This window comes from Antechinus flavipes, chromosome 3, assembly GCF_016432865.1.
Source record: "Antechinus flavipes isolate AdamAnt ecotype Samford, QLD, Australia chromosome 3, AdamAnt_v2, whole genome shotgun sequence".
In the NCBI taxonomy this organism is placed as follows: domain Eukaryota; kingdom Metazoa; phylum Chordata; class Mammalia; order Dasyuromorphia; family Dasyuridae; genus Antechinus; species Antechinus flavipes.
The window spans coordinates 563,457,793-563,480,601 of record NC_067400.1 but is presented as its reverse complement, the minus strand read 5'-3'; the positions used below and the strand labels follow the sequence as shown (position 1 = coordinate 563,480,601).

The following is a 22,809-nucleotide window of genomic DNA, read 5'->3' as shown; positions in this document are numbered from 1 at the left end:
TCCACCCATTGAAAAGAAAAGAAATATAATACTTGTTACACATATGAAGTTTTGAAAAATATTTTCTTCATTATCTGTTGTTTTAAAGGCAAGACAAATAATGAAAGGAAAAGATAAATATGCTTCAGTCTTGAGTCCATCTTTCTGGATAGCATTTTTCATTCTGAGTCCTTTAGAACTAGCTTGGATCAAAGTAGATTGTCTTTTGTAGTTGATCATTGTTACAATGTTGCCATTATTATGTACAATGTCCTTGTGTTCTACTCCAGTTTATGTAAAAAGTCTTTCTAGGAAAAATCGTGATACTAAGAGGAAGGGATAAGTTGAGAGGTGTGGGAGGTCAGGATGCCTTCCATATGTAGAGAGCCAGAGGCAAAAAATTAGAGCTGGAAGATAGAATGTCATGTGTGAACAACTAGTTTGTCTAGATTGTAAGGGCCTTCTGCCTTTTAAATTTTATCCTCAACTATTAGAACTGCCCTTTTTAGCTAAAAAATCTGCTTCTTCTTGGGGGTTCCAAAGATTTACTGTTTTACTGACTTAGATTATTCTATTCCTCCTTCCTGGAATGTTTAATCCTTTCCTCTGTATCTGCTTCGGTGTTACTCAAATTTCATGATCCAGGTCAAATCCTATCTCTTCTATTCATTTTCCCTGGACATATTTTGAAGTAATCTATCTCTTCTTTGAACTCCTGTAGCATTTGTTGTCCATGTGATTTATTCATTTGGAACATATTTATTGCTTGATTATTCCCTCTCCCCAATTAAAATTCCCCATGCTGGAAATGTGTTAGTTGATTATCCTATCAATCTAATTAAAGGCCTCCCACTATATACTTTCTAGGGCAAGACAAAGTAACATGTAGATCTCTCTTCCCTGCTGAAGGATCTCTGGAAAGAGGGAAAGGGAGCAGAGATGCAAAGTAGAATCCATATTTTGCCCATTAGGTCTCCTCTAAGTTGTGAATAAATTTTGTTATAAGGCAATTTCCTTGAAATAGTTTCTATCTGTCCTTTAAAAAAAGAAATGAAACAGGATAATTTTGAGTATACAAATGGAAAAGGTTTTACACAAACAAAATAAATGCATTTAATTGGGAAAAATTTTTATATTAAATATCTTAAGATAATATATAGACAACTAGCAGAAATATATAAGACTAAAAGAGTTGTTTCCTATTAGAAAATGGTTAAAAGATGTGAACAATTTTAAAAGAATTGCAAACCATTAACCGCATGAAAGATTGTTCTAAATTACTAGTATTAAGAGAAACAAATCAAAACAATTGAAATTTCACCTTATACCCAGAAAATTAACAAAAATAACAAAAAGTATGAAGTTAGTTTTTTTTTTTAATGGGAGATTAGTAAAAATGACAAATGTGAAAAAACTTTGTAAGATGCTGCAGAAAGACAACCAAGACTTTGTTTTTAGAATTGGGAATTAGTTAATCATTCTAAACGGCAGTTTGGAATTAGAATAAATAGTGACTTGTGTGTCCATACTCTGATGAAAAGATATTAGGCATAAAAAACAAGATCAAAAGACAGAGAAATGCTCTACATAAATCATAATATTGATGGCAGCATTTCTCATAGAAATAAAGTAGGTGTCTATTCCTCAGTGGATGGCTGAATGGTGGATGAATCATGGAATATTACATGTTATAGGATAAGACAAAGATGGTAAATAAAGAGAAGCATGGGAAAACTTAGGTGAACTGAAGTAATGCACATGTAATTAACACAATATAAATCAGTGGAAAGAACAACTATCACAAAGCAATTAAAATTAAATATTGCAAATTACAAAAAGCCAAGGTTGGCCCCAAAGAAGATATATGAGAAGACACCTGTTTCCATTCGGGGTGGGGGGTGGCAGGGGATAGGTCTTCCAGTGTGGAACATTGCATATAACATAATATTTTCTCGTGTGTTGATTTTGCTAATTTTTTTTCTTTTCCTCTTTGAAGAAAATTATTTGTTTTAAAGTATGTCTTTGGGAGGAGAAGAGAGGAAGGAGGAAATTAGGTGATGCAACATAACTAATGGGGATTAATATGATTGTATATATATAACATATTGCTTGCTGTCTTGGAAAGGGAGAAGGGTAAGGGGAGGAAGGGAGAAAAAATTTCCACTTAAAATCTTATAAAAGTGAATGTTTTGTCAGCTAGGTGGTACAATGGGTAGAGCACCAGCTCGAGTTCAAATCCTTTCTCAGACAATACTTCCTAGTTGTGTGTGACCCTGGGCAAGTCACTTAATCCCAATTGCCTCAGCAAAAAAAAGCGAATGTTGAAAAATATTTTTATTTGTAAATGGAAAAAAAATACTATTAGGTGGGCAAAAATGTAGGTGATGTAAAAACAAGATATCAATAAAAATCTAGTTAATACAACAAGTTTGTCATAACTCGATTGTAGATCTCTGTCCTCCAATGTCTTCAGCTTTACTGTTTCCAATTACTTGGGATTTTTAGGAACTATGTAACTTGAGCTTGAACTGCTTAACTTTTTTCTTCAACCAAACAACAAGCATTCATTAGATATTATCCTTAAGCAGAGTACAAGTTCTTTGGGGTTGGAGTAATGCCTGACCAGTAACAGAACTTTGCAAACTCTTTGTTGGCTGATAGACAAGTTTGACTGAGGGATCCTGAAAAGGTTCTTCTGAAATTATAATTCCTACAGGGGAACCAGGCAGTGGTACAGAGAGTGACACATCTCCAGACTTTCACAATCAGGAGAATGAACCTAGCCAAGAGGACACAGAAGATCTGGATGGATCTGTGCAGGGGGTGAAACCCCAGAAAGCTGCTTCCTCCACCTCTTCAGGGAGTCATCACAGCAGCCATAAAAAGAGGAAGAATAAAAACCGACACAGGTTAGTGGCATTGGGGCCATTTTCCAGGGCTGAGGTGATGATTATTTCAAAGGGATATTTCTAGATTACAAATTATTGGGTGCTTTTGTTAGGGATTTGCATTTTTGCAACCAGAAGGGCCTCTGCTATAAGTAATATGGTCTCATTTAAAAAAAAAATCAATGGATAATGAGACAAACAATGCAGAGGGAACCCAGTTTTTTGGATTTTGGGTAGAGAATAGCAGGTGCAGTTTGTGTAGAACCATATTAAATGAAAATCCTATTTGAAATGGTATATTTGGGTGATTTTTTAATTGAGGGAAAGGGAAGTAGGATACATGCAGGCTTTTTTTCCTTTTATTTTTACTGTCTCTGATTCTTTATGGAGTCTGAGAACTAGCCAAACACATTTTTTTAAAAAGTGGCATTTGAGTGATTGCTTGTGCTCCCTCCTTCCCTGTCCCACCCCCACTCATTTCTCTGCAATCTGTTGACACACATATTGGAGTATTGGAGTCCAAAGCCCTATTAAATAAGAGTGTGCCTTCCCAGATAACATTTGTCTACATTACTTTCTGAGGTGTAAAATGAAAGATAATGTCAACAGTCTGTAGGAAGCAGATATCATTTAAAAAGGAGAATTTAAGATCGCTGTCAACTCTTGATTGTAAATGATAACATTGTAAGCCATTATAATTCATAATTGAAAATAATGGACAGTCCATTCAAATATGTTTTCTTCTTGTGGAAGAGAAAATTGTCATGGAAAAGAGAAGTGAAGCTGTAGTCCCCAACTTTTTGTAAGGCAAAGAATCCAGACTTAAAGAAAAAAAAAGTCAGTTGCATTGCCGTAGGGTTCCTTAAACATCATTCCAGTGAAATTTCTTGCAGTGTCCTTGCTCTGAAGGGAGCAGGTACCTTGGGGATGGAGATAGTCAAAGAGCACTTGGTGACATCATAGGCTATAGGATTTAGAAAGCTTAGGTGGGTAGGGGGCCTTTGAGATCATTGAATCAATCCTCCTCCTTTTATAGTTGAAGATAGCACAAAGAACTCACCTAAGTGAATTAAATAGCTAGGGAAATGGCAGAGCCATGACTGAAAGCCCATCTTGTGATATATAGTCTAGCCCTCCTTCTACTACATTGTATTTATGATTATTGTCTTAGGAGATTGGTAATTTGTAAGTGAATGAAGTTTTTTGGAAACCTTGATAAGGGAATGTAAAGTTGAAGAGAAAATAACAAAAAGAGGAAGGTAGAAATTTGAGATGAACAAGAGGAAGTTATCCAAACTCTAGTGTAAAGTAACCATTTTGTACTCCATACATCCAGATGCCTGGACATGTGAAGAGGCTTTATTCTCCATGTTATAGTGAATGGACACCTATTGTCTTCTCAGCATCTCTATTACTGCCCTCTAGTCTCCCTCCTGACTTCCTGCAGATTGTTACAGCAGTACAAGTTATTTGCCCCAATTTTTAAACATTCAAGATGTAAAGAATTAGCTAGTCTTATAGCAAAGGATTTGTTAATCATTGTGTGTGAAGCACTGTCCTTAGCACTGGGGATTTAGAAAAAAGAAAGACAGAAAACCTCTGCCTTCCAGAAGCATACTTCACGTGGGAGAGAAAACATGGCAATAACTAGTTATGTGGAAGATTTGGACCAAATAAAGGGGCATCATCTGAAAGGGAAAACGTTTGCAAGATGGGGCACTGGGAGAGACTCCTTGCTATAAGTAAGCAAAGCCAGCGACACTGAGTTAGAGATGAGGGACAAGGCTTTTGGGGATGAGGAGAAGCCAAATCAAGCTGAGTCAGCAAGTGTTTATTGAGTATGTACCAGGCCAAGTGCTTAGTATAATAAAGACGAGATAACATTTGATAAGTGCTATCACAATGCTTCACACATGATAGGCATTCAATAAATGCTGAGTTCATTCCATTCTAAAGAAAGGCAAACAATAGTCCCTGTTCTCAAGAAACTTCCATTCTAATGGGAGCTACAATTGTATACAAAGAAGGATAGTACATGCAAGATAAATCAGATAGGATCTCGGGGAAGTCACTGACAGTGAGGATTGGGAAAAGTTTGCTGAAGCTGGGATTTTCTCTGAGACATGAAGAAAGCCAGATAAATCAGTAAAGACCTGCAGATGGGAGGTGGAAGGTGGGAGTATCATGTTCAGAGCAATGCAGAGAGGACAGTGGAGCTGGCTTGCAGAGTATGGAGGGTAGTCAAGTGTGAGAAGGTTGGAAAGGGAGAAGATCCAGGCTAGGGAGAGCTTCAGATGCCAGGAATCAGTTACTTTTTGGATAAATGGCTTTTGGCAGTTGAGGGGAGAATGGTGTGGATTGAGGAGAGACTTTTGGCAGGGCTTTGAGAACTTCAGTGATTAGCCAAGGTAAATTAGCCAGAATGTGTCAGAGATAGGACTTGAATCCAGGTCTTTGTGATTCCAAGGCTAACACTCTGTTCATTATACTACACTGCCTCTCATAACATTAATTATTGCCTTATTAAATTAAAATGAAACTTAATCAGCTCTATAAGAAGTCAGATACTGGTGTTTAGTCTTCTGTGACTGGTCAGTGGAGGAAAGGCCTTTTTTTGTTTCTTCTGAACATTTCCTAGTTTTTTGTCCCTTCATTTTAGGCATTTGTACTGAGGGAGGAGAGCTGAACTGTCTTCTTTTCAGGAGCATCTACCTCCAAACAAAACTTAAAATTGCAGGTCTTGCCTTCTCTGACCTGTAACAGTCTCACTTAGCCAGATTCTCAGCCCTGCTGATTTATGTGTCATGTGTCATTGAAAGGCAGTGCAGTACACTGAATAGAAGGCCAGATTTAGAATTAAGAATACATAAATTTGAATCTTAATCTCTGATTTAGGCTAGCTGGATGATCCTAGGCAATTCATTACCCCAGGTAACTCTAAAACCATTATGTTTTAGAGTAACTGCTGATTTGCATTACTGGAGGAATTATTCTATATTGAAAGTTCTTTGATTCATTTGATTGATTCATAGGATCAGGTCCCTTCACCTCTTCTTTCCTTCTAACCCCCAAGACCTACATTAAGAACATGATCATTGTAATACAGTAAGAAATATTCTTTAGGTTTACAATCTTGAGTAGATCATTGATAATGAAAATTCTGTTCTTTGATCCTGTATTTTATTATATTTATATTAAGAATGATTAAATCCCACCTACCTTTAAGGAAAAGTAATTGAGTTATTAATTCATAACTACACTTTATAAATCCTGAATTTCTTTCATGTATAAGCATATTGTTTTAGCAGATAAGTGTGTCACTTTTATTCAAAGAAAAAAATTGAGTTAAACTACATGTTTTTATTGTGCATGTTTATTCAGTTCATTTTAGTAAGTGTGGAGTGCCTACTAGGTGTAAGATAATATTCTAGACAGTGACAATAAAAAGACAAAAATTAAGTAGTTTTTTTCCCTCAAGGGACCTACATTCTACTGGAGAAAACCCTGTATATATAAGTAAATGCAAAGTTTATACAAAAGTCATCCAAAGTCATTTCCAGAGGGAGGAAGTGTTAATAACTAGACACATTAGGAAAGCTTCCTAGAGGAAGTGGCAGTTGAGCTGGGCTTTGAAGGAAGGGAAGAACTCTGCAAGGTAGAGGTGAAGAGGCAATGCATTCCAGGCATGAGAAAGCACGAGATATAGAATATTGTTTATGGGGAAACAACAGCTAGCAGGCCAACTTAGTTTGAACCGGAGAGAACAAACATAAGAAACTAAGACCAGAAAAATATGGGAACCAGATTGTGATGGGCAGATGCCAGGTTAAAGACTTTGTTTTTTATCCTAGAGGCCATAAGGAGCTTTTGCAGATCATTAAAGAGAGGGAGTAGCATGGTCTTTGTAATTGGAATAGTAATTTTGCAGCAGTATGGAGAATAGATTGCTGTGTCCTAATGTTCAGGAATATTGAAATCATGCTTCATTCCAGATTTAGTTAGGTATATAGACTGACCACCTCAAAGAAGAAAATGCTTTGCTTTTGAAAAGCATGGCAATCCAAAACTAAATGCTAACAGCAAAAGCATTTGATTTATGGTAAAAGCCCTACAAAGCCTAGGCATAGAAGATTTTTCAATATGATATGATAAAAAGTATAAATCTAAAACTACAAGGGAGTATTATTTGCATTGGAGAAACACTTTTTTTTCAGTAAAATATGAGTAGAACAAAAATGCCTTGTTATTTGATATTTGATATAGTTTTAGAATTGCTAGCAATATCAGTGATAAGACAAATTAAAATTGAGACAAAGCATGATTTGGTATTTCTAACATTCAAAGAGAGCAAATAAAGAAGAGACAAAGCTATTCCTGTTTTCTGGAATAACAAAATTTATTTAGAGAACCCCTGAAATTCATCAAAGAAACTGAGATAATTGCAACTTCAATAAAGTAGCAGAAAATCAATGGCATTTCTAACTCAGCAATAAAATTGAGGAAAAATAATAGAAAAAGAAGTCTCATTCACAATTATTACAAAATGCATAAGCTATCTGGGAGTCATTCAACCAAAGCACACTCAAGATGTATAAATAGAATCAAAACATTCACATGAGAAATAAAGAATAAAGATGATGACAGGACAGAATAGGAATGATGGTCAAGAATTAGAAATCTACCCAGTGTGTTTTACTGGTCTTACTCAATCTAATTTAGACTGGGACTTTTTTTTTTTCCAGTTTTGTTTTTCACTAGGACAATGTAAATTAATCACACAGTGTTTAAAAAGTAAAAGAAATAAAGAACAATTTACATAATTAGAGTGATAGCCTGCAGTTTATGGCTGGGACTCACCAATATTCCCTAGAAGGCATGGGAGCCAGCAAGAAACTCACTCCATATGTCTACTATTTGTGTGGCTAGTTATAACTGCTCTTTTACTTGCCATTTGTTCAGAAACTGTAAGCTAGTGATTTGCAATGAAAAGAATGCTGAATTTTGAATAAGAAGACCTGGGTTTGAATCCTGTTGCTTTGACTTAAATGGGGACAAATCATTGTGTTTCTGGGCTTCAAATTTCCTTGGCTGTAAAATGGGGGTGGGAGTGGGCTGGTTTCAGGGGATGACTTCTAAGGTTCCTTTCAGCTCAAAATCTGTGAGCTTGGGATTCAATACTACTTTTACCCCCATTTCTAAGAGTATAGAGGAAAGTGTGGGATACTTGTGGATGCTCATAGTTTCTTCCGAGTGCTTGGCAGACTTTGGAATGCCTAAATTAAAGCCCTGATGTTTACTAGGTAACTCCCGTCAGCTGTATTGCATTCAGTGGTTGAGCAGTTTGACCAGCCCATCTCCTGAGTGAACACCTTGCCATTGAAGGGTATTCATTAAGCCCTTGACTTCCAGGAAGAATGTGAGAGCGTCAGGTCCCCGGCCTTGATACCTGATTGAGAACATATTACTTGAGTATAGTGTTGCAGAACATTTTCTCTCTTTTTTTTTTTTCTTAAAAAAAAAAGTTCATGCTGTTATATTGGGTTGTGAGTTATTGTCTTTAAAAACATTTTTTTTATTATATGCCTAAATTCTTTTCTCCCCATTTCATTTAATGCCCTAATTCTTCTACATTTTCAGTTCTTCATGTTTGTTTAAAAAAGTCTAACTCTGCATCTGGCAGCTAATGAATTGGTCCACGTACCTGATAGAGTTCTAATGAAATAACCATCCCTTTTATAACACTACTTTACTTCTGATGTAAAAATCCATGGAGGGAACCTTTTGACTGTAGAAACTTGGGTGCTTTGATGTTTGAAGTTTTATGGCATAAGATTCTTAAAGCTGTTTTGTTTTTAGTAATCTTGCTAGGGTGGCTAATCAACTAATTTATTTAATTAGTATATTAATTTCTATTGCTTTCTTCCTTTCAAATGCTGCCCCTCAGCCCGTCTGGCATGTTTGATTATGACTTTGAGTAAGTTTGATTTGAATTAGTATTTGTGCTGTGTTGTTTAGTGTGTAGACACCAGTATGCCTTTTTGAGACCTTTCTAACTCATAGTTTATCTGTTTAATTGTAGGTATGTATATTAGGTTAGGCTGGGAAGTTTTTTTAAAAAACAGAAAAACGTGATGGAGGTAACATTTCATTTAATAACTTAAGCAAAATTAAGTAATCTTCACTTCTATTCATTTTTATTTTATTTTAAATAGACCAACTTTACCTTATTTCATATTTAAACTGATTTCCTGGCTTTGCTTCTTAAAGAGATTAATAGTATCAGATTTGGATATTTTGCTCTGGAGAAGTTTAATAAATGAAATTCACTTAATTCCTGTTATATCTCACATCCTGAAATACAAACTTCTAGTCTTTCTTTTCTGAACTTACTCACCAATGTGTTTGAATAATTATCAATGATATAGTTACACAGCTAACACATTAATGTAGAGCATGCCCCTTTTAATCCACTCTCTCTAACCCTTAATTTCATAGTAATTTTTAAAAATTATAATGACTTTTACAACTATCATATTTCTTACTGGGTTGTTATCTAAGTTTGCATTTTGGCAAGGTCTAGAGAATCTGCTCTTACAATTTTAACTGATCCTTGCTCAATAATAAGTGGGTAAACAACTAAATTTGACACGTAGTCTAATGAACAAATGTGGATTTTTGTTAACCAAATAATCTTTGTTGTAGCTTATACCATATGCAGTATCTGATTCTTGGACCTTCTTTTTGCTGTTAGTTAAAATACAAATATCTTTTGTCTTTCTCATCACAGGATTGATCTGAAGCTAAACAAAAAGCCAAGAGCCGTAAGTATCAGTGTTCTGAGGTCACCTGAGAGAACCGGCCTGCCTTTGCTGGCTGACTCAAAGCTGTGTCCTAGAGCGAAAAATGAAAAAGCAGCAAAGTTCTTATTGCTTGGTCTGTGTTTACTTTTGAAGCTTAGAATAGTTTTGTCAAACACACCTTTACTTGTTAAGAATCTTGTATTCATGCTTTATAGCTTAAAAGAAAAATAAGTTCTTTAAGAAACTTGGAAATCAATCCCTTTTGATTCAACAAACAGTAGTCAGTACTTGGGCTTTCCAAGGCAGGAGACTTCAGCTGTAGTGTATGGTGCTACTGGAGACAAATTGACCCTTCTCATGCATGGGGGGGCGAGGGGGGGGTCTCTTCTTTTTGCACCAGAGACAAATTGACCCTTCTCATGCATGGGGGGGGGGGGTCTCTTCTTTTTGCTCTGGTCCATTCTGGACACCCTTATCCGTGTTCAGATATTGCTTTTCAATACCTGTGGTTGATTGGTCTTGAAGTTGATGATATGAGAGTTTGGGTGGATTAGAATATTTCTCTCTCCGTTGTTGAGGGCAACAATAGAGCCAAAAATGGGAACGTCATGAGCTGCAGAGGACAGCCCTCTTGCTTTGAAATTGGATCTTAAACTGTGCACCTTTCTGTACTTAGTACTCTCATCAAGAATTGTTTTACACACCAAAATAGTAAGTCCCATGTTCTTCTGAGTTCCATTTCGTGCAGTAATTTGAAATTTTGTTTTTCTTCCCCACAGGATTATTAGAAGACCCATTAGTACAGAAGCTTACAGGCTGTAGAGCCCTGCCCTCACACAACTTCACCAAGATAAACACCCCTCCACTGAGTGGCCATTAATGTCTGCGCTCCCAGACCCAGTGCCTGCATTGAGGAGTAGTTTGTTCTAAAGAGGGGTGAAAGAAAATCCTTTCTGTAAAACCACATCAGACCATTTACCTCGTGTCATTTTTAGTAACTGAACTGCAGGAAGACCAAGGCATGGTGCAGTCCTAGGTTGCCTACTTTCTGCATTTCTCCATTCTTGGGATTGAGTACTTCCCAACACTGGCTGCTCTGGTCCTGGCTGCATCAGATTCATCTGTGATACCCATGGAAAGATGTCTTGGGATTTTTTTTTTGATGCCGAAACCAGCACCCAGTTGTGTTTTGTCATATGGAGGCTGTAAATATCAGGCATTTCCTTACTCTGCCTTATGTGTTGTTTGTTGTTACTGTCTTGTTTTCTTTGAGGGGTTTGTTGTAATACAGTTGTACAGCTTATGGCTTCCTGCTGTTTTCTTTGGAATCTGATTATCTTTACTTGGCTTAGGGGCTGATATCCTAACACAAATAATCTCTAGTAGCATAAATAAAATGGATGACTTGTCCTATTTGTCTTTTTGCAGGGGGAAGGTAGAGGGTTATTTAATTTTTTCCCATCTGAGTTGGAAGCAATTTTCATGTACAGGCAAATGGCAATAGCTAAAAACCATAAGTTTGAATCCTTTTAAAAACATAAGTTTTTATTATTTTGTATAAAAAATAAAATTTCACAGGCTTCAGTCTCTCTTCTCATGCTTTACTTTTGCATTTGAGATTTTTTTCCTCATTGATTTTTATTTTCATCATTTCATACATACTGTTCAGAAAATATCAGGTATTTGACACTCATCTCTCTTTTCATCTTGTCTGTAATCCTCCAGCTGGCATTTACCCAACTCCAGAAAGATCCATTACTAAACTTCTTTCTGCACCTCTCTAAGACATAAGGAAAACTTTAGGAATTCCATAGATAAATGTCTTACAAGGAGTTTCCCAAGTGGGAAAGCTTTTATAGGCAGTTAACTGACTTATTTTCCATTTTAAGTTTAGGACAAGAAGGAATAACAGATTGATGAGCCTGAAGAACTTATAGAAAACTCTTTAAAGGAACCAGGCTCTTTGATGATTTAACTTTTTTTTCTTTTTTAAAATTTTATTAAAGCGTTTTAGTTATAAAACACATGCATGGGTAAATTTTCAACATTGACTCTTTTTTTTTTAATTTTATTTTATTTAATAATAACTTTATATTGACAGAATCCATGCCAGGGTAATTTTTTTACAACATTATCCCTTGCACTTGCTTCTGTTCCAAATTTTTCCCTTTTCCCCCATCCCCTCCCCTAGGTGGGAGGTAGTCTAATACATGTTAAATATGTTAAATTAAAATATCTATATATACATATTTATACAGTTATCTTGCTGCACAAGAAAAATTGGGTAAAGAAGGGAAAAAAAAACCTGAGAAAGAAAACAAAATGCAAGCAAACATCAACAGAAAAAGTGAAGATGCTGTGTTGTGCTCCTACTCAATTCTCACAGTCCTCTCTCTGAGTGTATATGGCGCTCTTCATCACTGAACAACTGGAATTGCTCTGAACTGATAACTTAAAGTTAGGGTTTATTCAAAGGAATAAAATTTAGGAGTTGGCACCTCATTTTATTCGATTCATTGATGGGTCTTGTATCCATGTCTTTATTGGGGAAAATAGTCATTTGCTAAATTCTTGAAAGATCCACAAAGTCCCAACAGTTTTTATTTAATGCAGTAAAGTTCATGAAGAAAGGATGCAACATTTTATCTAATCAGTACCACCTCTCCCTTTTCCCCCAAGCTAGTAAACAGCATTATGTCTGTGCTCTTCATGGTGCCTCCTTAGATAGGCATTGTCTTTGCTAGCAAGACAGTCTGCATTAGAGTTGTCAACAGAACAGTTAGATGTTTATTCCAGGAAGGCTGGTGGGAACAAGAGCTTCCTAAAGGAAAATCCAACGGCTCTATCATACTGGCCCCTTTGTCCAGAGGAAAGACCAGCACTATTTCTCATGTATTACTCATTGGCTTCTGTGATGTTCAATCCAGCACACTTTGGAATTTGTTGGTGATTTAGTGGCTATGTACTTAAAAGGTGATTTTTGAATATACATACGTGTGTGTGTGTGTATGTGTGTAGATTTAGTATTCACTTTACTCGCCCCCACCACCATATGAATTGCTGTCTCATTATAAAGCCAGCTGCTTTCCTTTGTGTTTTCTGTCAAAGGGATCAGTCTCATAGAGAAGTCACCTGGTTTTAGGTAGATCTGAGTTGGGAGTTGGTTTAAACTAGGAAGTGAAGACCACTACCCAATTTAATAAAGAGTAAAGAATGCTTATCCAATGTCAACCCAAAGAAAAACTTTGGAAATGCAATAGAAGACTAACACATGGAGAGAACACCTGAAACTTGTAACAAGCAGGGCCTTGCATATCAATATTTTTTGGTTTGATGTAGTTTGGGGGATTGGTTACCTAAAATCTTTTCAGATTTAATCCCTCTGATTTCCTATATGCCCTGGGATTCCCTCTGTTCTTGGCAGTAGTTAAGGCCAGAAGTTAAAATAGTCAGAAGTACTACCATAAATTATAGAAAAATTCTTTTTAGTACTAATTTCTTGGGACAATTATTTTGAGTTTCAGTTTAAGGATTGTGTTGGATTTGTTGAGGCAATTGTCCTAAATAAACATCAATGAGGTTTTTATGTGAAATGCTTAGAGATCTGTAGGGTACTATGTAGAAGTCAGCTAATATGTCCCCTTCCATTTTGCTCTCTTCCCTTTTCCCAGATGCCAAATAGGTGGTGAGAAACTCTGCCTGTTCTTTTCTTTCTTGGCTCAAGCTTTGCCTTAGGGAAATAAATTTCTTCCTCCTTACCTCACTTTCTACCCTGTAAACTGGCTTACCTTCCCTAGTAATTTTGAGACATTTCAAAGAAAACATTTCCAAACACTTTCTTGTTTGTACTTTTCATTATTCATAGGAGGAGGTGACATTTTGCAGAGTCAAAAATTAAAATGTATTCATCCAATAATGCCCTTTAATGGTGTATTCTTGTGTAATACAGGGCTCACCTTTGGTTCTTGGGATTTGGGAGGTTTGATTTGGTTGGAATTCAGATTTCTATGTCTTTGGGAGTTAGAACTGAGCATTTTTTTGGATGGCATTAATTTTACCCTTAGAAATTGACAATTCCAAGTAGTGACCAGGAAAAGAGAGCAGTTGAGCCTTCAGAAGTGTTAGTCTAGACACAATATACATACTAAGGCAAGCAAAGGGGCTTTTCTCAGGAGCTGAGCTGGAGAAGGATATTCAAACGATAGCTAGTCTGTGGATCTTAAGGAATTTTATAAGCTTTAAAAAGAAGGTGAAATTCATTTGTATAGTGAAGCCTCATTAATACTAAGGGGATTGGGGCTCCATGTAGCTCACCTGAACTAGGCAATCTTGAAGGGCAGATTCATTACTTTCAAGTATTTAGCTGGCACAAGACTATAGTATGGTAAATAGAGATCCTCTGGGACCCACTTTAATGAGCAAAAAAGAATAATGTCTAATTTTATCTGTGTGAATGTTTGAAAGGTTTCTTTTAAGATATTTAAACAGCCTTCCTTCTATCTTTGTACCATTTTCATAGAAGCCCTTTTCATCAGTATTGTACAGAGATAAATTTCTAATTTCCATTTCAAGCTTAGAATCCAAAATGTTAGAGCTGGAAAGGACCTTAGTGACCATGTAGTTCAGCTGCCTCATTGACCACATGAAGAAAGAGAATGAGCAGCAGAGTCAGTGTTCTTTCTTCTAGAACCCAGTTTTCTGGTCAATGGGTGCTTGGCTGAAGCTTGCCTTTGTCACATCTTTTGAAAGAAAAAAAAAATTGCTAAGCAAATAAAGTCAATGAGGGGGCAGGAGAATGTTTATAGTGTGAGTTAAAAGCAAATTATTAGGCATATTTTAAATTCATTAAGGAAATAAAATAGCTAATACTTTAGTATTAGATTCAAAAGTAATACCAACTCTCTTAAAAGGTTCTGTAATTGGATTTTGCATTAATCTACAGATATTCTTTCTACCACTTATCTATTTTCATTTGGAAATTTTAAATGTGGCTTATGTTCTGGTGAGGCCTTAGTTAAGAAGGTTCATTGTTTTGGATGGGAAGGAGAGGAGGGGTGGTCTTTTTTATAAACATGTGTTTCTCCCCAAGAGGTATCATCCTTATTTTTTTTTTTTTAACTTTTTATTGACAGAACCCATGCCAGGGTAATTTTTTACAGCATTATCCCTTGCACTCACTTCTGTTCCAATTTTTCCCCTTCTTCCCTCCACCCTCTCCCCCAAATGGTAAGCAGTCCTTTACATGTTAAATAGGTTACAGTATATCCTAGCTACAATATATGTGTGCAGAACCGAACAGTTCTCTTGTTGCACAGGGAGAATTGGATTCAGAAGGTATAAATAACCCGGGAAGAAAAACAAAATGCAAGCAGTTTATATTCATTTCCCAGTGTTCTTTCTTTGGGTGTAGCTGCTTCTGTCCATCCTTGATCAATTGAAACTGAATTAGCTCTTTTTATCGAAGAGATCCACTTCCATCAGGATACATCAAGAGGTATCATCCTATTTACAGTGCCTAGAAGATGTGTGTGTGTGTGTGTGTGTGTGTGTGTGTGTGGTGTGTGTGTGTGTGTGTGTGTTACAGACCCCGCCTTGAAAATAAGAAAAGGATTGGAGCAGATATTCCTTCCATTTTCAAACAGAGTAAGTTGTATCAATATCTTGGCTTTATAGGTTGTTCTTCATCATTTGGAACAAAGTAGCGTGTGTTTTAACTTTGATAATCTTGCTCGTGTAGAATAAAGGTTCTCTTTCACTCTCTGAAATTTGTTTTGGTGAAATTGATGATGGTTTCCAGTTATCCAGAGCTTGGCCAATCAATTCACCCTGTCTCATTTCCTGTTCCTTGTGCCACACACCCTGCTTCAGTTTCTCAATTCCATGGCTTTTCATTGCCCAGGCCCCTGAGGTGTCACTCTGCATTCAATTTCCTCACCTTCCAGAAAGGTTTTCAAATAAAGATGGACCTTCTTTCTGTCCCTTTTGTCCCTTGTCCTTTCTAGTGCTGCTTTCCAGTTGCTGCTTGTGAAGTTATAATTCCATTGTCCAGAGATTTTTTTTTTAATTGCTTTACAGAAGATACTGTTTGAGTTTCCCAAATCATTTGGGTCTGCTGACAGAATAATCCTTGAATTTGAATTTGTATGAGACTTTCCAAAACCATTTGACAAAGATTATTTAATCATTTCAAAAAATCCTTGTAGATACAGGATTCTTTTCAGATCCTAAACCCTTCTTTAGTAGATTTTCCTGAGTAGACTAAAAATCCATGCTTTGATTTTGAGCCTCTTGGAACTTTGCTTACCTGGTTTGCTCTCCAAACTTTCATCTTGCTAGGCCAGAGTTTGTATTTGGCTGTCACAGAGCTCAGCCTTCTTTCCATGGCATGAGGAGGTCTCAATAATTATCACTATTGGGCCCCTTAGTTATCCTGTTTTATGCTTGGCGGAGTATGAAGCACAGAGGGTGTAACTAAAATCAAGCTTCTAGAATATGGGAGTCAAAGAAGGCCTTAGACTTCTTAGATTACAAAATACCAGCCATCTTATTCTTACAGAAGAAGAAGATGATTCTTTTTTTTTTCCCCCCAGAGAAAAACTTGGTAACATTTATTTTTATTTTTTATAGCTTTTTATTTACAAGATATATACATGGGTAATTTTTCAGCACTGACGGTTGCAAATCCTTTTGTTCCAACTTTTTCCTCCTTTCCCCCCACCCCTTCCCCCAGATGGCAGGTTGACCAATACATGTTAAATATGTTAAAGTAAAAGTTAAATACAATATATGTATACATGTTAATATGTAAACAGTTAATTTGCTGTATAAAAAGAGTCGGACTTTGAAATAGTGTACAATTAGCCTGTGAAGGAAATCAAAAATGCAGGCGGACAAAAATAGAGGGATTGGGAATTCTATGTAGTGGTTCATTGTCATCTCCCAGAGTTCTTTCCCTGGGCATAGCTGGTTCAGTTCATTACTGCTCTATTAGAACTGATTTGGTTCATTTTCATTGTTGAAGAGGGCCACATCCATCAGAATTGATCATCATATAGTATTGTTGAAGTATATAATGATCTCCTGGTCCTGCTCATTTCATTCAGCATCAGTTCATGTCAGTCTCTCCAGGTCTTTTTGAAATCATCCTGCTGGTCATTTCTTACAGAACAATAATATTCCATAATATTCATATACCACAATTTATTCAGCCATTCTCCAGCTGATGGGCATCCACTCAGTTTCCAGTTTTGGGCCACTACAAAGAGACCTGCCACAAACATCCATGAACATACAGGTCATTTCCCTTCTTTAAGATTTCTTTGGGGTATAAGCCCAGTAGAAACACTGCTGGATCAAAGGATATGCATGGTTTGATAACTTTTTGAGCATAGTTCCAAATTGCTCTCCAGAATGGCTGGATGTGTTCACAATTCCACCAACAATGTATTAGTGTCCGTGTTTTCCCACATCCCCTCCAACAGTCTGCATTATCTTTCCCTTTCATTCTAGCCAATCTGACAGGTATGTAGTGGTATCTCAGAGTTGTCTTAATTTTCATTTCTTTGATTAATAATGACTTGGAGCATCTTTTCATATGGCTAGAAATAGTTTCAATTTGGAAGAAGCTGATTGTCAAAGAGGGTAAGATATATTTAAGTGGGATCACAGGGAGGTCAGGCAGAGAAGCAGCTTGAACACATATTTCTTGGCTCCAGTGTTTATTCTGTTAACACTGTGAACCAAAGACTACCAGTTTCTGATTATCATTGCAGCAAAAACAAATAATTCCCCAGAACGAGAATAGTACTTGATTATCATAAGCATATTTGTGAAAATATAAACAAGAATTACATCATTATATTATCAAGTCATATGAGACCATCTCTTAAAAGGTATGAATAGCCCCTGTCCAGCAAGAATGATCCCTTCATCATCCTTCTCTCTTCTCTAAAGAGATTTACTTGTCTACTGGGTTTTGTGTGGTACAGGAAAGCTGCTGAAATTGATATTTGGAGATGATATCAATACCAATGGGTACCAGTAGATGGCAGGCAGTGCTTCCATAAATGAATGGTGCTGCCCCTCTGCTCCCTGCACCTAATTTTTATGGGGCCACCTGAAAAAGGGAACAAGAATATTGTGGGCCTCCAGAGGACCAAGCCTTTGAGTTTATCAGCCCTTTTCCAGATTAGGAATCATAAACACAATAATTCATATGTCTAGAATGCTGTATTAAGATTTACAAAGTGCTTTCTTCATTAGAGACCTATGAAATAGGGCATATACATTTTAGGTTCATTTTAGAATTGGGGAAACATTCAGCATGGAAAAAGGGCTTTGCCTATGCTTAAACAACTAGGGCTGAGACTAGGACTTGAACCCAGATCTGAAGACTCAGTGGGAAAAGATCTGTATTCAAATTCTAAATCTACTGCTTGTGTGACTTCAAGCAAGGCATTTTAACTTTCCTTGGGTGTCTCAGCCTCTTTATCCTTTCAAAGAAAGGAGTTAGGTTAGATGGCCTCTGAAAGCCTCCTAGGTCTATGAAGACCTAGGAAAGAAGCCACAGCTTCCTTCCCATTATCATTTTTATTTAAGCTTAATTTTTAAAAATTTAATGAAATCTACTTTCCCACTCCATTACTAAAGGGGAAAAAGAAAACTACTGTTTAAAAATGTGCATTGTATTGGCCATCTACACCCCGAATCCATCCTTTCTTTATTAGGAGGTGGATAGCTAGCATGCTTCATCATTGGTAGTCTGAAATGCATGATTGGTCACTGCACTGATTAGAGTTCTCAAGACTTTCATTTGCTTGCTTGTACAGGGTCATTTTTATTCCATAAATTTTCCTGCTTCTCACTTAACCTCTTCATACATGTCCTCCAGAAGTCCAGATCTCTTTCCAGGAAACCCATGTAGAATTAGCAATGGATTGATACTATGATAACTCGTCATCCAGTCACTACTTAGATACTTAGAACTCACCACCTATGAAGGAAGCTGATATTGTTGGTCACAACTCATTTAAGTTGAATGAGTTAAGATCCATCTTCCTAACATCTATCAGTTGCTCTTAGTTATCTCCATTAAGAGTCAAGCAGAGCTAATCTCTCTTCCTTGTAATAGCACTCTAAATACTTAAACTGGTTCTACCTCACCTCCAACCCTCCACCACCCCAACCTTAAATGTTCATTTCTCTAGGCAAAACATCTCCCCTCTTTGAACCCATCTCTTATACGAGGTCTTCAAACTGGCCACACCCGAGGACACTTGCTTTAAGCCTAAAGGAGCTGTAGAAGTGGTCCCTAACTGTTCTTCCCCCCACATCCTCCTCCAGCTTGAGAAAGCTAGAGAAGGACTGAAGAGACAGTACCAGTGGATGAGTAGGGCCGAGAGGAAGTGGGGTGGTTGTTTAGTGGTTTACTGTTGTTCACTGGTGTCTTCATTTGGGGTTTTCTAGGCAAAGACATAGGAGTGGTTTGCCATTTCCTGATCCAGTTTGTTTTACAGAGAAGGAAACAGAGACAAACTGAGTTAAGTGACATGCCCAGGGTCTCACTGCTAGTAAGGTCAGGAAGATGTCTTTTTGACCCCAGGTCCAGCACTTTATCCACTTCTCCATCAATCTATTATTGGTGATATTGGGGGGGATAGACTGTCCAATTCCCTTGAAGTGGCTTCCCCAGGCTGCAAGCCTTAGTTTTCCTAAGGACTAGCTGCCCAACAAAGAAAGATTAGTGAAAGGACTAGCCTAAGCCTGCAGCCACAGCTGAAGACTCCAGGAAGCAGGCGGCTCCAGGCCAAGGCGGCCACTGAGGCCTCCTGGGATACTTTCCAACCGGGAGGGAGTTGAGCAGCTGTCCTTTTGCCTCCCCTCCCACTCTCCACCCCTTCTTTTCCTTCATAATTTGCATACTCACTTGTTTCCTATTGGTTGATTCTCAGCTTCGGGAACCAGGAAGGCTTTGGAGAGGCCCCTTTGCTAATAGAGATTTTCCTGTGGGTTTTGAATCCAGACTGTCATTTCCTTGAGAAAAATCTTACCTCTACTTTGACCCTGTTTCCTAATCTGTAAAGCTGAGAGGGGACAAGACCTTTTAAAGGCCTTTTCAACCTTTACGTTTTAGAATACTATCAGGAAGGTAAGGAATTGATAAAATGAACAGCCAAGTTTTTGGGAGCCAGCTGGATACTCTCAGTTGAGCCTTCTTTCCCAAGAACTGACTTCTTACCCATGATCCAACTTGCCCTTTCATGGATCAGTCTCTGTTTTACTGATGTGGGAACTGAGATCCATAAATATGGCTTACTTAACAGCAGAGCCAGAAAAATCTGATTCTCTGATTCCCAGAGATCCTTTCTCTTCATGAACTTCAAGGGGAAAAAAACCCCAAACCCAGACCTAAATAAGCCATGTCATAACTCAAAGTATTTCTTAAGCACCCATTGTGTCATCAGGTCATGGATTTAGAGCTGGAAAGAGGGCTGTCTAGTCTAACTTCTTTTTATAGGTTGAGGAAACTGAAGCTCAGAATCCCACATGTTGCAAAAATGGAAACCAGCATTTGTTCCCAAATCTGCCTTAAGTAGCAGAGAGCTCTTTCCCTTGTATCACACCAACTCCTGAAAATGAAATGATCTGGCTCTGCTCTTATTTGCTGCCCCTGAAAGGCCCTGCCTGGAAGTCAGATTGGGAAATGGTTTTAGGGTGGAGAGAAAGGGGAGGGGAAAAGGGTTCCCTGAGCCCAGGAATCCTAAGCTGGGAAAAGTAGTGGCTTCGGATGTTACGGTGACTCAGCCTGCCTGGCAAGTCCTGATTCCCTTGTCCAATCCTGTGACCCACCAGTCCCCTCGAGGATGTTGCAAAGCTCAGTTTTTGAATGTGAATGGCAAGGCACATCCCCCCTACTGCCCCCAACGAGGTAACCTAAGCCACAGATGACCACAGGTTCTGGCTGGGTTGTTCTGGGAGAGCTGTGTGCCTTGAGGGAGGGGCCTGGACTTAGATTTCCCCGGCCCTCAGCTGCTACTCTGATTTGGCTGGAATCTGAAAAGATAAGAAACAAAGGAGATTGAGAGAAGCTGAAGGAGACAGGTACACCACGGGGTGACAGGGAAGAGGCAGAGACAGAGAAAGAGGCTGTTTTCCTTCTGTAAATTGAGGGATTTGAAATAGAAAAGATGCCAAGTTCCTTCCAGCTCTAAACCGGAAGACCCTGTGATTTAAGTGAAGAAACAGCTACAGATAAAGCCAGTCCAGACTGTGGATGTGAGTCCAGCTGGGGCGGGAGCACAGAGCAAAGGCCAAGTCTGAGCAACAGCTTAGGAGGGTAATTAACCCGTATGAAATCCACATGCAGATAAGAGAGGGGAGGAGCCAGCTGTGCCGCGGCTCCCCAGCCCTGAGATGATGAAAGGAGCCTCAGGGGGCTTTTGTGGCCTCCTCCCAGCGCGGGAAGCAGAGCAGGACAGTCCCGGGACGCGAGTCCTGCAGGAGCAGGCATCTCCCCCGCTCTCCACTCCAGGCCTCCCGCAGGGCCGGGGGCGTGGCCAGGGAGCCCAGGGTGGGGCTTCGGGCTCCGCCACCAAACGTGCAGAGTATCAGAGAGCACCTGGCTAATATTAGAAGCCTGGGCTAGGCCTGGGCCTGAGTCACCAGTTCCTGGAAACGGGTGTGGCCCCACCTCGCCTTGCCTGGACTAGGACTGGAGGTCTAACCTGTATGGGGTTGCTGAGCCCCCCGGCCCAGGCCTGAAATGCAACCCCAGGAGGGAACTTCCCCCCTTTCTCTTTCCCCGGAAGGGCAGAGTCCTGGTCCCAGGGGCTGAGCCAAGCTGTTCCAGGATACCTGAGTCGCCAATTGCTCATCAACCTTTTGTCTTCCTCTGGGCTTACTCTTTTCCCATCAAGAGGTAGCACCTTGCTAGGGCGGAGGCTCTGACTTTTTCTAGATGGAAGCCCCTCCTTCCCTTCCAAGACTCCCCAAGCTCAGCATCTTCTGGGGTGGGTGAGAGCAGACATGGGCAGGACAGCCCTCAGAGTCTCCCACCCTAACTCAGATCAAAATGGGAAAGCCAGAGGAACCTCAGGGGACTCAGACTGGAGAAAAGATGGGGCAGAGGAAAGAACCCGAGACTGGGAGGTAAGATTCCCATCCAAATGGGAGTCTTTGCTCTCCTACTGACTCCATTTAAGCATTTATCAAGTGCCTGAAAATCTAAAGATAATCTAAAGATCTAAGGACAACAGCTCTGTCCTCTTAAGAACTCACTATTTGTTCCCGATTGTCCCTAGGACTAAATATAAACTTGTTTGGCACTGAAAACCCTTTGCTGTCTGGCTCCAACCAGGCTAATTATATACATTGCTCCTTCTTGACCTCTGCAGGCAGGCCACGCCAGCCTTTTTGCTTTTCCTTACTGAAAACTCCAGCTCCCATCTCTTTGCTTTTGTGAAGACTGATCCCCATACGCTGATAACTCCCTGCTTATTTCTTCTTAGACTTCCTACCAGCTTGAAATTATATTCGAAATGTTACTAACCCATGCATACCCCCCTGCACTTTATACCTACCCAAAACACCAAAGAAAGGGGGAAATAATGTCTATATACAAAATTATTTATACGATTCCTTATGTTAGAACAAAGGAGGTGTCCTTCAATTTGGGGGATGGCTGAACAAACTATCATATTGCAAGACTATGGTATTGTAAGAAATTATAAAAGGGATTGTTGCAGATAAACCTGGAAAGACTTGCATGAACTGATGCAAAGCTGAGTGGAACCAGAACAAGTGATACTATAACAAACTGTAAAGAAAAACAACTTTGAAAGATTTTTAAAAATCTGATTAATACAGTGATCAAGGAGAATTTTAGAGTATGCCTCCTTAGAGTATATACACACACACACACACCGTAGAGACATAATTTTAGGTGTAATTCTAATTTTCTGTTCTTTTGTCTAGAAGTGCTCATTATTAAATTTTTCATAAAAATAAGGAAATGTAAAAAAAAATTCCTCCAGTTCAAGCACTGCTCCTATTGTTCTTTCCTGTTATCAATCAACATTTATTAAACACCACTTATGTGCTAGGCATTGTGGTGGAAGTAGGGGAACCAGGGAAGGTCATAGAAA

General features: G+C 38.5%; 1 protein-coding gene across 5 annotated transcripts in view; it reads left to right on the top strand.

Moving 5' to 3' along the window:
* Positions 1-11,251, top strand: part of MEAF6 (MYST/Esa1 associated factor 6) — a 31,363-nt gene extending 20,112 nt beyond the window's left edge. Inside the window, exons 5-9 of one of the 5 annotated variants that reach the window (XR_007952214.1) lie at positions 2,696-2,888; positions 8,812-8,841; positions 8,947-9,004; positions 9,655-9,688; positions 10,447-11,251. Coding sequence is in view for 2 of the 5 variants with exons in the window: in XM_051987716.1 (XP_051843676.1) it covers positions 2,696-2,888; positions 8,812-8,841; positions 9,655-9,688; positions 10,447-10,455 (266 nt within the window). In the remaining 3 variants the exon portion in view is untranslated. Of the gene's footprint in view, positions 1-2,695; positions 2,889-8,167; positions 8,337-8,811; positions 8,842-8,946; positions 9,005-9,654; positions 9,689-10,446 lie in introns of those variants that run through there. The other 4 variants (XR_007952215.1, XM_051987716.1, XR_007952216.1 and 1 more) reach the window with 4 other exon arrangements.
* Positions 11,252-22,809: the final 11,558 nt, after the last annotated feature.